The sequence below is a fragment of the Sorex araneus genome, chromosome X (assembly GCF_027595985.1).
Source record: "Sorex araneus isolate mSorAra2 chromosome X, mSorAra2.pri, whole genome shotgun sequence".
In the NCBI taxonomy this organism is placed as follows: Eukaryota; Metazoa; Chordata; class Mammalia; order Eulipotyphla; family Soricidae; genus Sorex; species Sorex araneus.
Window position 1 is genome coordinate 200,032,000 of NC_073313.1, and position 18,463 is coordinate 200,050,462.

The 18,463-nt window shown below is 38.1% G+C and overlaps 1 protein-coding gene across 1 annotated transcript in view; it reads right to left on the reverse strand.

The window, feature by feature from the left end:
• The window catches only part of TTC21B (tetratricopeptide repeat domain 21B), an 82,413-nt gene that overhangs the window by 45,374 nt on the left and 18,576 nt on the right, over positions 1-18,463 (reverse strand). The window contains exons 9-14 of the mRNA XM_055123008.1: positions 17,694-17,886; positions 17,006-17,103; positions 16,029-16,229; positions 11,371-11,500; positions 5,267-5,424; positions 2,281-2,505 (exon numbers count right to left, since the gene is read on the reverse strand). Coding sequence (XP_054978983.1) covers positions 2,281-2,505; positions 5,267-5,424; positions 11,371-11,500; positions 16,029-16,229; positions 17,006-17,103; positions 17,694-17,886 — 1,005 coding nt within the window. The remainder of the gene's footprint in view (positions 1-2,280; positions 2,506-5,266; positions 5,425-11,370; positions 11,501-16,028; positions 16,230-17,005; positions 17,104-17,693; positions 17,887-18,463) is intronic.

Here is an 18,463-nt window from a genome sequence, read left to right on the forward strand (position 1 = left end):
TGATATCACTGTATCACTGTCATCCCATTGTCATCGATTTGCTTGAGCAGGCACCAGTAACATCTCCATTGTGAGACTTGTTTTTACTGTTTTTGGCATATCAAATAGCCACGGGGAGCTTGCCAGGCTCTGCGTGTGGGTGGGATACTCTTGGTAGCTTGCTGGGCTCTCTGAGAGGGACGGAAGAATCGAACCCGGGTCAGCTGCATGCAAGGCAAACACCCTACCTGCTGTGCTATCGCTCCAGCCCTTAATTAGTATAAATTAGTCTAATAAGCAAATAAGTACAAGTAAAATAAAAATCATGATTAGTAAAGCATTGCATGATTGTAAAATTAAAATTTCTCGACAACCAGGCTGCTGGTCACTGGTGCGGGCCCACACAGAGAATGCATGAGTGCGCCAACAGTGCAGTGAGAGATGCGCACTCCTGCTCCCCTCCAGGCGTACTGTGACGGCCGATGGGGAAGAACCGGCTCACTGAGCCAGGCTGGATCAGAAATTGCTGACTGCCCCCCACCCACTGGGCACAGAGCAGACCAGCCCCCCAGGGCGTGGCCATCCCAGGAGGCCTCATGTTTGTTCCTGCCCGAACTGATAGACACCAGGGGGAAAAGGGTGTGTGGACACAGCAGACGGAAAGAGTCAGCTGGATCCACTTTGGATTTTAGAAAGAAGATGGTCGGCGGGCCAGGTTTATGATAAGGATTATTAATGTATAAATACTTCAGTTCTAAACTCATAGACTAGAATCAGATGATACTGTAGATCTATTAGATAAAAAGTATTTACATAACTTGGATATTAAAGTTGCTAAACAGAAGTCACTGATGCTATGATTGTGATAAGCATTTACTTTGCACTTTGCATCTTACTAGACCATTAATTCTCAAGAAACCCCTCTAAAGATAGTTACTATCATTACCCCCAACCTGCAGTATGGAAATTAATATTAAAAAGCTAACAAAGGCTAGAACCAGAATTTGAACTCAGGCAGCCTGACTACAATGTCTAATTGCTTAGTTATATTTATTATTGACATGTGGATGTGATCTGGCTTATAATCACACACCATACCCACACACTCAAAAATAGCAGATATTTTATTTCCTCTTCTAGGACATCAGATTTTGTTACATCTCAGGTGAATATACTTCATCTCATTTCCAAATTTGTTCCTCACTGAACCTAAAATATCATTTATTAGGCTAATGTCAACTTTGGAAATTATAAGATTTTCTGAAATCAGTTTAGAAATGCTAAAATATTTTTAAAATAGTGAATATTAGAATTAACTCTCTGGTGGAATTTGTTCTGCTTATCAAATGTATTTTATATTAATAGTAAAATATAAATTCTTCGATATTTGACACTTAGACATAGCCTTAATCTCTAGTAAAATCTGAAAATTATTAGCAACTGCAGCAATTTTTAAAATCAGATATAAACGCCTACCATGGCTTTAATTTTTCTTTCTAAATTATATGCTTAGTTATTCCCTACCTACTTGAATTGTTGCCTTTTAAGATATGTGATTTTATGTTATCCTAAGAGTCAACCAAAGGTGTACTAATCAAATCTTTTATCTTCTCAACTATTAGAAATCCAGGTTCAGATCTTAATTTTTCTCAAGTGGTGATTATGCATGCATGTGAAAATTTGTTATAGGAGTTATAACTACATTATGTTATTACTTTTCATGATACCTTAGAATGGCAAACTAAATTATCATATTACATATATTATATCAATACATTGAATGGTATATCATATAGTACCTATCATACATGATATATTAAAACTTTATATACTATGCATGGGTTACCTCATTATGTTTCATGGTAACAATGTTGAGTGCAGTAATACTTAAAGGAGGGAAAGTCATCCAGGTACAATATTTGACTCTAGGAGCTTGCAGAATGTATATGTGTTTTAGGTGTTGGGAGTCATACCCAGGGCATCACGAACTAAAAACACAGCAAAACCCCAAGCCTGAAAAGTACACATTTTATTTTATTTTATTTTATTTTTTTTGCTTTTTTTGGGTCACACCTGGCGATGCACAGGGGTTACTCCTGGCTCTGCACTCAGGAATTACCCCTGGCGGTGCTCAGGGGACCATATGGGATGCTGGGATTCGAACCCGGGTTGGCCGCGTGCAAGGCAAATGCCCTACCCGTTGTGCTATCACTCCAGCCCCAAAAGTACACATTTTAGTATAAAGTAATGAGAGTATGTTCTGAATTATTCTTTGGTCAAAAGAATGAGAACCTGACCGACCTGTTCTCCATTTAAGCGATGAAGTTCTACCAACTCAAGAAAGATTGATAAGCGATGGCTCACGTCAACTTCAGTATTTCTGCATTTTGATTTTGAGGGAGCTCCAGTTCTCCTCATTTCTGGTAAATTCATTGCCATGTGTAGAGTTTTAATTGCTTCTGCTATTTCTCCCATTTTCTTTTGTGACTGGGCTTTTATCAAATGATATAAAGGATATTCTCGCACCTGAAAAATAAGAAATATTTAGAAACACTTTCTTAGTGTGCTTCCAATATCAACATATAATTTATAATTGTAAGGGCGAAACTGACACCATGACAGGCAGCAGAAATCAGCAAAATCAGCTAGGCCTCAGGTTCTGCTAAGGAACTAAAACAGTTTCAGTTTCCCAGCAATGAAACAATGTGTAACTAGCCAATCTGAACCTACCTGGAAAGTTAGGACCCAGCAAGTGGGCTCAATCAATCACTATGCCCTAGTCAAAATGCCCCCAGATATTTTCTTTTGTTAATCCTCAAAGAATGAGTAGCATATGTAACCATAAACTGCTAGTGGAAACTATTGTTTAACTATTGCCTGACTACTGTTACCCTAGACATTTGCCAAAACACCTTTGTTTGGTAGCTAAGTAAGATTTCTTTCTGAAACAATAAGCCATGTACTGCTTACATAATAAAACCCTATATAAAAACTGTCAGGGTCACTATCAAGAGTCCACTCTGTGGGAAAGATAGCTGACCCCAGTATACTGGAATAAAACTCCTACTGCTTTTGCATTATCGAGTTCATGTTTCTGTCTATTTTGCTGCTTGGGAACCCATAGTCCAGGGCTTAACAATATTAAAATATTAAAATAATATCAATAATAATATCTTCAAGGACAATCTGTGATTGTATATGTAAGAACTGTTTATGTCCTCATTAAGTTCCAGATAATTTACTGTATTAAATTTAGGAATTTGCTGCTTCTAACATCCTCTTGTATGATAAATAAATTACATGGTTTTACCATGACAGAAGAAATACAAGTAAGTTTATAAGGCTAAGAATTATATTCTAAGAAATAATTTGAGTTTTCAGGAATATAGTATCTTTCTGGGGCTACTAAGTACTGATAGAAAATTAGTAGTTTCTAAAATCAATTTTCTTTCTTTTATTTTTAAATTTTCAGATTAGAATTCCCAAACACATTAAACAATGGTTTTACTCTTTGATACAACTCGAAAACATGTAATAACAATGCTTCTAGTATTTATTTTGGCTATCAGCAGGATTTACAGAAAACTCCAAAGAATGACAGAGAATAAGGAAGACAGAGTCATTCAGAAGAGGGTCTGGAATGAGGCGACATGGCAGCCAACATAGCTGAGAAAGGTTAAAATCCATGCTAAAATGGCGATCTTGAGCCTTAGCGATCTGTGGGATTACTGTACATATTTACACTGATGCTATCTCTGAGATTCTGATTCAGTGAGATGGGAGCGCGCAGTCTTGATAGCTGCTCTCCTTAGCAGCACACATTATCATCTGCAAATCTTGTCTGGAATGTGAATGTTTACTTCAGTGAAGGGTTCTCTTCTAAAACAGTTCAGTTCGTGTCAATAAAAAGAAAAAGTTTGGAGAGTTTCTTGACTCCAGACAGCTGACAAAAGTATCTGAACAAAGGAATTTTTCCTAAGACTGAGCAAAATGGTATGTAACACAAACTATTTTGGAAAAAATCCTTTAAGCATAAGTCATTGTCTTGTGCTTTGTGTTTTTGCTCCTCACAGATACCGTGTTTTTGGTACAAATTGAAGATATGTGGCAATCTTACGTCAAAGAAATGGTCAAGAATTTTTCCTAGAAACAGTCAGCAATTTTTCCAACAGTTACTTCGTTAAGATATGTATCCTGTTTTATAGACAGATTGCTGGGGCAGGGATGATAGTACAGCAGGTAGTGTGCATGCCTTGCACAGAGTCAACCAGATTTGAACCCTGGCACCCCATATGACACTCTGAGCCCACCAGGCGTGATTCCTGAGCTCAGGCTAGGACTAATCCTTGAGCATAGCCAGATGTAGCCAAAAAAACAAACAAATAATATAGGAGGCTACTGCACACTTAAAAAAAATAGAGTACAAACACAGTTTTCATATGAGCTGTAAAAATTTTAACAACGTGCTTATTATAATATTCTCTTTAGTGCCATAAAATTGAACTTATATCCAATATATGACATATCCAATGTATGACTATCACTGTCACTGTCACTGTCATCCCATTGCTCATCGATTTGCTCGAGCGGGAACCAGTAACGTCTCCATTGTGAGACTAGTTGTTACTGTTTTTGGCGTATCGAATATGCCACAGGTAGCTTGTCGGTCTCTGCCGTGTGGTGGGAAACTCTCAGTAGCTTGCCAGGCTCTCGGAGAGGGACAGAGGAATCGAACCCGGATTGACTGTGTGAAAGGTGAACGCCCTACCGGCTGGGCTATCGCTCCAGCCCATGTATGACTATAGTAGATTTGTATCTTCAAAACACATGCTTTTAAAATAAGTAGGGATTCTTTGAAAATGACTTAAAAATATTACTAAACATAAAGGTCTAAGAAATAAAGTCAATAAAAAAAACTCTAAAAATACCTGTCATAGTGTTCTAAGTTAACAATTTTTTATATATATATTATACATTTAATCCTCACTATAACTGATGGTTGTTATTGTTATGTGAATCTTATAAAAAAGAAAGATATTCAGAGGGAAATGGCTGAAAAGAGCAGTCACTAACAGGTTTAAGAACATTGTGTGTATGTGTTTTTTCTAACTATACCAGGATTCCCTCTATATTCTACAGCCTGTGAATTCATTTTTTTCTCCATTAATAAATGCATTTGCTTATAAAATATTTCAAGTTAAAATTACATAATAGCTGAATATGTAAATATTTGTTAAAGGTTCAAGGTGCATGAATAGTCTTATCTATCCAAGTCTGAGATGCTTACCTTAAAATTGTAGCTCAGGGAAAGTTCAAGAGACTGAGAACACAGTTTGAATTTTTCCTGACACAAAAAAACCTGAGCCATTAGGAGATGAGCATCTGCATAAGAAGGATTGTGTTCCAGGCAATGCTGCAAGTTATTATAAGCTGCTTCAGTATCACCTACACAGAGAAACAAAGCACTATTATAATTTAAATGACTAAGAGAAGCTCTAGGAGCAAAGTTATTTAGGGATGTTCTGGTGCTTGAACTTAAAATCTGCTCATACACTATGGCTCAATCCCTATCTGCATTAGTCAGTTTCTTTATTCTTCATGAAAGAATACACATGTAAGTCAGGCCAGAATCTTTTTTTTTTTTTTGATGTTTTAAATTTTATTGAATCACCGTGAGATAGTTACAAGCTTTCACGTTTGGGTTAAAATCTCACAATGATCAAACACCCATCCCTCCACCAGTGCACATTCCCCACCACCAATATCCTGGGTATATCCCCCCTTTCCCAACCTCCTCCTGCCTCTAAGGCAGATAATATTCCCCATACTTTCTCTCTACTTTTGGGCATTATAACTTGCAACACAGACACTGAGTGGTCATCATGTTTGGTCCATTATCTACTTTTGGCATGCATCTCCCATCCCAACTGGTTCCTCCAGCCATCATTTTCTTAGTGATCCCTTCTCTATTCCATCTGCCTTCTCCCCTCCGCTCCTGAAGCAGTCCTCCAGCTATGGGGCAATCCCCCCAGGCTAGAATCTCTTAAGAAGCAAACCAGATATACAAGGTAAGAGTTCCAATATCAAAGATCACCAGTTACACAAGGACGTAAAAATGAACCAATACTTATTTTTGTTGCCAAAAAATTTTATTCACAGCTAAAATAAAGTTCATGAGACACAAATTTAAATAGAACAATGTAATGTCACACTAGAAAAATAGGAGTGACCTAGTAATTGCCCTTGACCAGATATGTTATTGTTGCATATATAATAAGAAAAGTGATGAGTGTATTCTAGTGTTTCAGAAATATGAATCATATTTAAAATGTCTTTTAAATACCAATTAAAATATCAAATGTTTTGGAAATACATGTACATCTGGGGAGACTTAAAATTAAAGGAAATGATCCAGTTTAAAGTGACTACAACTGGGGCCAAAGAGATAGTACAGGACGTAGGGTGCTTGCCTTGCAAGCAGATGACCCAGATTTGGTGGCTGGCAACCTTTAAAGTCCCCTGAGCCCAGTCAGGACTGGCCTCTGATCCCAGAGACCAGAGTCAGGAGTAAGTCCTGAGCACTACTTGGTGTGGCTCCAAAACTGAAAATAAAAATGAATGTATAAATAAATAAACAAAAATAATGCGATTAGTGTAGGATAACATTGGGTTTGTCCTTTTAGCCTTGCTGCAGGGAACTTAGGTTTATTGGATTATACCCATCACAGTGCTCCCAAGACACTCCCATTCCTTTGTTTATCTGTAAACTCTTCTCTGCACCCTCCTTCCCAACCAGCTAATCACCTTTTCCCTAATCAGATTCTATTATCTTGTAAGATCAGATCCTTCTAAGTACTCTGAATTTGTATTGTAAGTTAGTGTCTTTTGCATAGTTTACCTTAAAGCAATGTCCTTTCTGTATGGACACAGGAAGACAGTTAATATTATATGTTATAATTGGGAGTCAATCAACTCCCAAGTCAATCAACTTGGGAGTTGATTGACTCCGAATAATATTTACTCCTGGGCATCTGCTTTCTCAACTCAGTTGCCCTTAGTTCCTAGCACCCCAAAAGCAGGGTCCCCATGAGGGATGGAATGGACCCAGGGCAAGCTGTGAGCTGCCCTGGCGTCGAAATGGGCCAGGCTAAAGTGCCACAATACTCAAGTATAAGTTGAGGGCATGATCATGGACAAATATTGTCATGATCCAAAGGTAATGATGAGACTAGGGCCCTGTTGGGGTTAGGAAGACTAACCTGACCTGAGGACTGTGGTCTGGAATGTATAGTGAGATGTCCTCAGGAAGAACCAAACTTTAAGGTTATATTTCTAACTGTGCTCATACAGAATGACATGGCTAGAAACATTAGAAGTAGATTTATTGCAACTATATAAGTGGATTACTAGTTGAGGAAAGAAGAAAGTGACAGACACACCCTTGTTTGGATCCCACCCTTGAGCAGATCTTCTAGTAATCAAAGATTTTGTCTTTGAGGAGTGGTCTTACCTCTTTGTTGATATAATAATGTTCCGACCCACTTTTGTGTTACCACCCTATGTGATTGCTATATAAACTGAGACTATAAGAGAAGGGAGAAGACACAGAAGTAGGGGGAACACACAGAGGCAGGCGAGAGAGAAGCAGAATGGGAACGGAGATTGGAATAAACTGCAACTGATACCGACCAGACTAGCACTCGTTCCTTCCCTCACCTGCCCATCTCCATCAGCCTCCCCAGGGTGGGGAAAGCGGCATGAGACTACCGAACGCGGGCGGCAGGAGAAACATAGCCCTACTGAGGCCCCTCTCTTTTGTGAACATACAACTAGAATTATATAATCTTCCTGGGGAAGAATCTGTATCAGTCATCTCACAGTTAAGTCAACAACTTATTCAACCTTGTTAGGATAATAGAGGAAGAAGGGACCTGAAATTATTTTGTTTGATGACTCTTCTTAACTGTATAACATCTCAGTGGGTTTAAGGGTTATAGTCAGGGCTTCCTATTGCCCAAAGCTTGGTCTGCTGAAAACTAAAAGAATCATAATACCACAAACATCATAAATACTGGAATCATTTTCATTGCAATACAGTCTAACACACTGAGCTATATAAAAAAGTGGAAAGATTAAGCATACATTTTTTCATGCAAATTATCACCTTCAAATTCTCTTAGGAAGAAGGATTAATAGGATAAGTTGAGGAAATATCATTACCTAGGGATGAGTATACAGGAAATCAGTTTGAAAACAATAAACTAATGAAAAGAGCTGTACAATTAATTATAATCAGAATCACTTTTTTTTAAAAGTAAGGTGGGAGAATATATAGATAAGCATTCAGAAGGCTACAGACGAAGAATAATATATGCGTGTGTGCTACTTGCGAAAAATAGATCATTATAAACAAATCACATTGACATTATCTTCCTATCTAAGAACAATTCAATTAGACAGAAAAGTGACAAACATTTCTATCCATCGCCTCTTTCAAGGGTCTTGTGTACTAAAGAATGTTTAGCTGACCTCTGCTACAGGTTACAAAGAGCAGCCTCTAAATCTTGGAATTTCCTAAATGACAGAGGTATCTTTATTATTTGTAGAAATCCTGATAGTTTAATGCCAATGACTTGGGGAAAGACAAGTCAGAAAAAACAACCAGGTAGTGTGTGAACTTGAGGGGAAGGGCTGAGTCCTGATAACAGTCTGACGTTATCAAGGTAGAGACTGAGTTTGATCATAAAACCAATAATTCAACCCAGATATATGTAAAATGGACTTTCATGATAACTAAGAAAATGAGAGAGTTTTTCCCTAATTGCTTCTTGTAGGATAACATTGGTTTGTCCTTTTTGCCTTGCCACAGGGAGCTTAGGTTTATTGGGTTACTTCCATCATAGTGCTCCCATTCCTCTGCGTTTATCTGTAACCTCTTTCTTTGTGCCTGTTAACTTGTAAATATTGCTTTTCTCTTCTCCTTAAGTCCTTTGCAATAGTTAATTCAGAGCAATGTCCTGTCCTTTTTGTATGGATACAGGAAGACAGTTAATGCCATGCTTCTGTAACTTGGGAGTTAATTGACTCTGAATGATATTAACCCCTGAGCATCTGTTTTCTCTACTTAAGTCTCAGTTGCCCTTACTTCCTAGCACCTCAAAAGCAGGGTCCCAGTAAGGGACTGGATGGACCCACGACAAGTAGTAAACTACCCTGACATCGAAATGGGCCAGGCCAAAGCACCATAATACTTAACTGTAAGTTAAGAGCATGGTAATGGACAAATTGTCATGATCCAAAAAGTAATAACTAGATTCAGACCCTGCTAGAGTTAGGAAAGATTAAACTGGCCTGAGCACTGTAATCTGAGATCTTATTGAGATATCCCCAGGAGAGTCACCCTACAAGTTCAATGTATCTCTTACTATGTCTGTCACTGTCACTGTCATCCCATTGCTCATCGATTTGTTCGAGCGGGCACCAGTAACATCTCTAATTGAGAGACTTATTGTTACTGTTTTTGGCATATCCAATACGCACGGGTAGCTTGCCAGGCTCTGCCGCGCAGGCTCGATACTCTTGGCAGCTTGCCAGGCTCTCCGAGAGGGGCAGAGGAATCGAACTTGGGTCGGCCACGTGAAAGGCAAACACCCAACCGCTGTGCTATCACTCCAGCCCCTTACTGTGTCTAAAAATAATTAATACTAAGAAGTAAAATTAAGAGATAGTCAGACTTCTCCATCCAAACCCTGAATGAACAGTTTGAAACTCTTCCTGTTCCTGGAGATAGCAGATATCACTGGGCTACACTAGCATGTGACAGGGACAAATGGAGTGCCTGCTCAAGCAAATTAAAGATCAACAGGATGACAAGTGATACAAGTAGAGAATTAAGATTTAATTAAGATATTAATTAAGTTATTGGATTAAGGAGAGGAGAAAAAAACCCTAGGTGGTATTTCCACCCTTGAACCTAATAGGGCTCAAGCAGGAAGGCCTTTGATATGTTGATTCTGCTATCCCAATGCGTGAAGTTTGAATGAGATGAGAGAGAGAGAGGGGGAGAGAGGAGAAGGGAGAGGGAAAGAGGGAGGGGGTGGAGGGGAGAGACAGACAGACAGACAGAGAGTACAGCAAGATGGAGCTCGGAGAGACTAGCAAGGGGGACAGAGAGAGAAGAATACAGGGAAGAATGCAGGAGCAGGTGTGTGGAGAGACGAGAGACGCGGCTACGAGAGGAAGAGAGGAGAGATGAGCAGGACAGACAGGAGGAGATAGGAATGAGAAGCTCAGTGAGACTGGAACAGGTGCATGGAGAGAATGGAATAAAGGGCAACTGATCAGCAACCAACCTGGCCCTCGTTTTCTTCTTCATCCACCCGTGGCATGGGCCGCCCCAGGAGGGGTAGTGGCCTGAGTGCACCGAACCCAGGTGGGGAGAGGGAGAGATGATGGGGCTTTCCCCACTTGCCCAGAGACTACACAGCTTCTATTATAGGAATCATCACATACATCAATGTACCAGAAAGCTGCTGATGTGGCCTCAATCCACAGGAAGTTCAATGAAGGTTTGAAGTTCCTGAAGTTCCATACACACGTAACCCTCCCACACCTAGCATGTCCAGGCTAAGTCTAGGTCTGTAACCCCCCAGACCTAGCCTGATCCAGATCTAGCATGTGCACACACTCAGCCCATGAGTTATCTCTGGCCCCAATGTTCTTTCTTTAACTTACACATAACTGACCACACAACTAACCAGGGATATTGCTTTATTCAAACATTATATAATGGCCTCAAACCTGGTAAATATTGTGTTTAGTTATGCCAATGCACCAACAACTGTGAATTAAAGACTCTAAGTGTTTTTTGTCAGTCCTGAATACTATCTGACGAACTATTCTAAATTAGTACAACTGTTTTTGTCCCAACAATTAACTCGAATCCAAAAATTTGCAGTAAAGTTAGCAGCAAGCAAATAAGCAAAACATATGCAATTTGATTCTGGATTGTCACTGTCACTGTCATCCCACTGTTCATCAATTTGCTTGAGAGGGCACCAGTAATGTCCCCATTGTGAGACTTGTTACTGTTTTTGGCATATCGAATACGCCACGCATAGCTTTCCAGGCTCTGCCGTGCAGGCGGGATACTCGTAGTAGCTTGCCGGGTTCTCCAAGAGAGACAGAGGAATTGAACCCAGGTTGGCCATGTGCAAGGCAAAACACCCTAGCTGCTGTGCTATCGCTCCAGTCCAGATTCTGGATTAAAATTAGTAATTTGTACACATGGAAAATTTACATTTTACGAGTCTATTTACCCTGCTTGGGGAATGCTCAGTTTATTTACACTTGCATTGTTCAATAACTGAAGAACTTTTAGGTGTATCTTACCTGACAAATACTTCACTTTTGCTATTAGAAAGACAGCTTGCAAAAGACCTGGCACAGTTCTCACTACGGTCTCTAGGATTGAGATACAACGTCTGAGAAGTGGAGAAAGTGGTTGCCCAGGGCTTGCAGGCTAAACAAACAACAACAAAAACTGCGTATTATTTTGTAAGTTTACAAAGGTATACAGCCCCAAACAACATATATTAACTGTAATGTGAATAGCAAAACCATGTATTTTTCTAGAATAATTCTTATTTTATTTGTTGCCTCTTGCTTTTTCTATGGGCTTGACTAATACCATCTTATCTCCCTGGGACCTATAAATAGACTTGATGAACACTGGCTGTAGTGCAGCAAAAACAATTAGATAATTATTATACAAATACTGATTTGATAATATAAAATGATCATATCTCTTCAAGAACGTTGTCAAGGAAATGTAAATATTCACAAGAAAGAAAGCTGAGAGCTAACACTTTTTGCTGGATTAGATTAAGGCAGTATAAACTCTAGCCCTCAGTGTCCCTTGTGACTTACTCAATTCATTATCTTCCACCATCCTCCAGAGTATTGTATTATGCCAGTTCTGCAATCATTTCCATTTTATCTCTTTGTAGAAATGAGAAAAACAGAACAGGATCCTCCACATAATACCAAATGTCTCAGACTTTCGCAGTTACCACTTACTTTCCGGTCATGGAGGTAAGCCTTCAAATACTTTTTTCTTTTTTATTAGTAGTGAGTTTAATCACTAAGGCAGTACTAGAATATGAATTTATTATCTTAATGGCAGTCTACTCAGCCAATCTTTATCTAATGCCTATCTACTCATAACAAGAAATGAAATGAGAATTTAAATATCAGATGTTTGTTCTCCCTGCTTGGTCTACGAATAGCGTTTTCTTTAGCAGATAAAGAAATCTACATTCCACACATACAACCAAAATGACAATCACTCCTACAATGAGTCACTACTCCTAAACAGAAAGTATCATATCTTCTCACCACACACACACACACACACTCAAAAGGATATTTATAATATTGTGGTACCTAGAATTTAAAAATTTTTAAAACATTTATAAATGTTAATATTTTTATAACTTCAATTTTAAAATTTATAACATTTATAACCCACATAAGAAAAATGCAGCATTCTATATCTTTTACAATTCTACTGTAGTTACATTTTTCATCCTTTTTAATTGCATAAAAGGTCTTTATGTATTATATCAGGATTTCATACTTCACATAAGAATGCATATGGAGGGGCTGGAGCAATAGCACAGCGGGTAGGGCGTTTGCCTTGCACATGGCCAACCTAGGTTCAATTCCCAGCATCGGTCCCCTGAGCACTGCCAGGAGTAATTCCTGAGTGCAGAGCAATGAATAACCCCTGTGCATTGCCAGGTGTGACCCAAAAAGCAAAAAAAAAGAATGCATATGGAATAAATTTTTAATTATTTCAGTATAACTGAAAAGAGTGAATATGTAGGTGATTGATGAGGTTCTAATAATGTTCTCTGACATTTCCAGGAGATAAGTGGGCACTCTTTAACAATTACTCGATAAAAAAACAAACAAAGGGGCCGGAGCGATAGCACAGCGGGTAGGGCGTTTGCCTTGCCCCGGGTTCGATCCCCGGCATCCCATATGGTCCCCCCAAGCACTGCCAGGAGTAATTCCTGAGTGCAGAACCAGGAGCAACCCCTGAGCATCGCTGGGTGTAACCCCCCCCAAAAAAAAAAAACAAACAAAAAAATATGTTGTAGGAACATAGTTGGAGAGGAAAGTCTGCTTTTCTGATCATTCCCAAAGAAAATAACATGATGAGTGCTAATTAGAATCAACATATTGACAAAAGTTATTATTAAAAAAAAATATATATATACATGAACCAGGGACCTAGGTACCACTTAATACATTATTTTACATGAACCAGGGACCTAACTACCACTTAATACATTACTTACTGCTCCATCTAGTTTACTTTCAGCTCAACTGCCAGCAAAATCCTTATAAAATATTTTTAAGATCATGCTGGAAACCTTCCAGTTCTTCTTTTTGTACTCACAAATGAAGCCAGAGAAGTTACAACTAGATTTGAAGCCAGAAAAGTTACAACTGACCTGACTTCTGTGTTATGACCTCTCATTCTGTTCTAACTACATTCATTGCCTTTGGCACACCCACTGTACGAAACACCTTTGCCTAAAATATGTCCCCTTTAATTCACATTTCACCACATTATTATTTGGTCAACATACCCAGCAGTACTCAGAAGCTATTCCTAACCATGCTCAGAAGTGACCACTGGTAGTTCTCTGGACCATATATACTAGAGGCCTTACCTTTTGTACTATCTCTCTGGCCCACATTTTACCATCTGAAAGTAATGTACAGTAATATGAAGGCCACAGTGATAGTAGCAGATACTAAGGAGGTAGAAAATATCAGCAGATATGGTCCCTGAGTCTGCCAGCAGTGATCTCTAGTGCAGAGCTAGGAATAAGTCCTGACCATCATCAGCTGTGTCCCCAAACCAAAACCCAAAAAACAAATGACCTATCTAAGTCATAGAGTAACTAGTCCTCTCCTACCCACCCCCCAACCTATTTTTTTCTATGATCTACTTGCATATGAAATACTTAGGTTATATTTCCTATTATCTCCTACTAATACACATATCTCAAAGGGCAAACTTGCAGTTTACTTTTACACAGTAACTTTGTAAAGTCTAAACAAAATTGGGAGCTCCATAAGCATTTGTTAAATGAACTGCCAATACTGAATACTGGAAAACACATTCCAATTTCCAAACAACTGGAAATAGATCATGACTAGAAAGACTGAGCTCAACCTCAGGTGTACTTCTTTAAGAGGTTAGCTAAAAGTTTAAGATTTTAAATATCTTGGGAAAAAAATATGGTGATCAATATAAAGCAGCACGGGTTCCAAAATGAAAGGTTATTATCCCCCTTTTGTTTATTCACATAGTTACTGAAGCTGTAGATAAGGGAGAATGCTAAGAACTACTTTTTAGCAATGAAGCACATGGCAGTGCTCTTCAAGATGTAAGTGAGGTCGTCTGCTTATTGTCTATAACATGACATTGGCCCACTCTGATATGTTAATACATCAATTTGGAAAGAACTTTCTAGTCATTTAACACCTGTTCCTGAATGGCCGAGACCACGGAGATAATGGCTAGCAATAAAGATCCATAAAAAACAAACAAGTATCAGAAATAAAAGGATTTTGATAATCTAAAGTTATAAATCAGAAGACAGACTTTCATAGGGATAAATATAAAATTCTATTCTTAAGTCCACAGGTACGATTTTAAGATGTTAGAACTTTAGTTAACTATTAATTCAATAGAAGTTGATAATATAATATGATTTAGAATAAGGTGAGTGAATATTCAGAATAGTGATGAAAACAATCTACTTCAGATCATCAGGTTAAACCCATATATGGAATAGTGAGTTTAATGAAAGAAAATGACAACCACAAAAAGGATAGCCCTATGTTTACAACCATGGTTTAAAACTATGTAATCTGAAAATCAAGAAAATAAAAATCTAGAATTTCTTAGAGGAACATGAAAACTTATGTCTAAAACCTAAAAAGTCTCCTTGGTGAAGAGATATGTTACCTTGCATAAGTAACTGGACTTGCACTGTCATTTCTGAGAACACAAAAAGGGCAGTAATGGTAGGATTTTTTGAGTTTGTTTGCTTGTTTGCTGTTTTAGGGTTCACACCTGGTGGTACTCAGGACTTCCTCCTGGGTCTGCACTCCTAGAAAGGTTGAGGGACTACTTGTGGTGACAGGTCAGCCACATGCAATGCAAGCACTCTAGCCCCACTATCCTATCTCTCTGAGCCCAGATTTTTTTTAAAACAATTTGACGTAACCAAAGAAATACAGTCTAATAGAAAGAACTGGAGTGACAGTACAGCAGGGAGGGAGTTTGTCTTGCACACAGCTGACCTGAGTTCAATCCCTGGCACCTCTTCTGGTCCCCCAAGCCTCCCATGAGTGACCTCTATGTGCAGAGCCAGGAGTAAGCTCTGAGCACTACTACATAAGCCAATAACAAAATATAATAAAACAGGAAAGAAAAATATAGCTATTTAAGAAGCACATATCTGAGTGTATTGAAGTTGGATGGTCACATATTGAGACTATGGTAGATTAAAATGACTTTTAACACTTTAAATCTATGTCTTAAGATTGTATGTCTTTAATTATAAGTATTTATAAACCAATAGTTTATAAGCTTATAAGTATTTATAAACCAAATTTGTTGATTTTTATTATTATAAACATTTCTACTAAAAATTATTTCACCTAGGGCTGGAGCGACAGCACAGTAGGTAGGGCGTTTGCCTTGCATGTGGCCGACCCAGGTTTGATTCCCAGCATCCTATATGGTCCCCTGAGTACCGCCAGGGGTGATTCCTAAGTGCAAAGGCAGGAGTGACCCCTATGCATCACCGGGTGTGACCCAAAAAGAAAAAAAATATTTCACCTAATATAAATACAAATATTACCATTATAATATTATCTAACATTTGAAAGACAGCTAATTAGCACCTTATATATATATATCATGTAAATATATCTTTGTCTTAAGCACCAGAATTATTTACCTGCATTGGACAGAAATTCAGATATTCTGTAACAATTTCTAATAAAAAATCAGGATTCAACTTCTCAAAATACTGTATGCCAAGAGGTAAATCTGCTAGGTGAGAAAAATGAGTGTCTAGGACATCATTTAACAAATTAATAACTTCTTCTTGCCGTTTCTTTTTCTTCATCGCAAGAACTGCATATAAATATATTAATTCCTGGAAAATAAGAGTTCATAAGTCATCGCATTTCAGTCACAAAGGCATCTATTTCCACTTAGATTTCAAGAGTATATGAAGTGTTATTTATGCTATTTATGTACCATCAGAGTTAAAACTTAAGTATTAGCTTAGCTTACATGGGTTTTTAGAATCTTTTAGAATTCTAAACAGTGGGGCTTAGGGGTGATTACTGGATCTGTGCTCAGGAGTGACCTTTGCCAATGCTCAGGTGATCATATATGGTGCCTTATCTCTTTGGTGCCTGGCAATTTTTACACTGTTTTGTTTGGGAGCCACACCTCGCAGTGCTCAGGGATTACTCTTGGCTCTGTGCTCAGAGATCACTTCAGGCAGGGCTCAGTGATCATATGAGGTACCAGGAATTGAACCCTTGTTAGCTATGTGCAAGGCAAGCACCTTACCCACCGTACTATTGCTCTGACCCCTAAGAAGCAATTATTTTAAAGCATACATTTCCAAGGAAGGAAATGCACAATGCAATACAAAAATTAGTGCACATAACTTCTTAAAAGCCATTGCCATCACTAAATAAAATATCTTAAATTTTCCTATTTTGGGCAGGGCAGGTCATGCCTATGGTGCTCAGGGGCCACACCTAGCTGAGCTCAGGGTACCACATATGATATGGGATATCAAACCAGGGTCTCCCGCATGCAAGGCATGCAATGTATACCCTTGTACTATCTGTCTGATCCTACATTTCCTATTTTAAAAATTGTAGCCAGAATCTACCATCTTGTAAAATACTATACCGCAGATTTTCCAATAGACTGCTGAATTTCACTTAGAAATTCAAGTTGCTGATCTGCGTCCTGTATTTGCCCTTCTATTAGTTGACATCGAATAAAACCTAAAAAGCAAAGCAGACAGTTACATTTCATGCCAATTCAGGCATAGATATCTGAGGCTAATAGAAATATGAATCAACTGCATTCTTCTCTATAATACATTAAAGTTTAATACTAAATATATTTAATAATATTTTAAAATCAGGAAAAGGGAAAATAAAATGGGTAGCTTTGTATCAATACAAAATAAATAAAGGAATTCACAATTTGCCTGAAGTACTTTATGTAAATCTACTCTTTCAAGCCATTATTTTGAGCAACTACATTGCTGTTCATTTTTGAGCAACACCTGTAGTACTCCAAGGACATGCCTGGCTCTGTGCTTGGTGGTTGCTCCTGGAAGTGCTCAGATGCCATATAACATGTAGGACTGAACCCAGGCCTTCACCCATACAAAGCAAGTGCTTTGCCTACAGAGCTACTTGTCCAGCTCAAGAACTAAACATTTTCTTTTTTTAAAGATACATGCTTTTTTAAAATTATAGATAGTGAGGAACAGTTTAATTTTAGACAACCACAAGACACATTTTTTAATGGCAAATATTATTGTTTATATCTATATGGGGAATATTTGTAGGCATAGTTTTCATACCGATTAGTGCAGAGACACTAGTTTCGTCGAGTGTCATGGCAGTCTTATACCACTTCAACGCCTCTTTAATTTTGCCTTGTAAAATCATTTGGTGTCCAAGTTCTGATGCAACTTCTGATTGCTGAGGGGTTAAACTAAAAGCTTTTTCTAGAAATGACTGAATCTTCTGAAGAATGAGTTGATTACGCCCACACTAAAAAAAAAAAAAGTTAAGTTACAAGGGAACTTTTATAGAACTCCTGGCCTCCTTGCTGTGAAGCATATATCTTACTACATTCTGGGTCTCTGTTTTTCCTAAATATATGTAGTTTTAATTGTATCTTATGAGAAAAAAATAAAGAAAAAGAAATAAAATGAATAACCAAAGGAAAAGCACTCTATTTGTTATTTATATTGTACCAGAAGAAAAATGCGCATCTTATCAGAATTTAATGCTCATTAAATTTTATGCTCATTAAATACCCTAATGAGCAGTACTTTTGAAAATGAGCTACTTTGAAAATGTACTTATTCTCGAGATGTGGTCTCACAAGCTTATTTTTTTTTAAATTTTTTAATTTTATTTATTTATTTTTTAAATTAATAGTTTATTTTTAATTAGTGAGTCAACGTGAGGGTACAGTTACAGATTTATACATTTTTGTGCTCATGTTTCTCCCTTACAAAGTTTGATAACCCATCCCTTCACCAGTGCCCATTCTCCACCACCAGTAAACCCAACATCCCTCCCCACCTCCCCAGTCCCGTCTCCCCCACCCCACACTGCCACT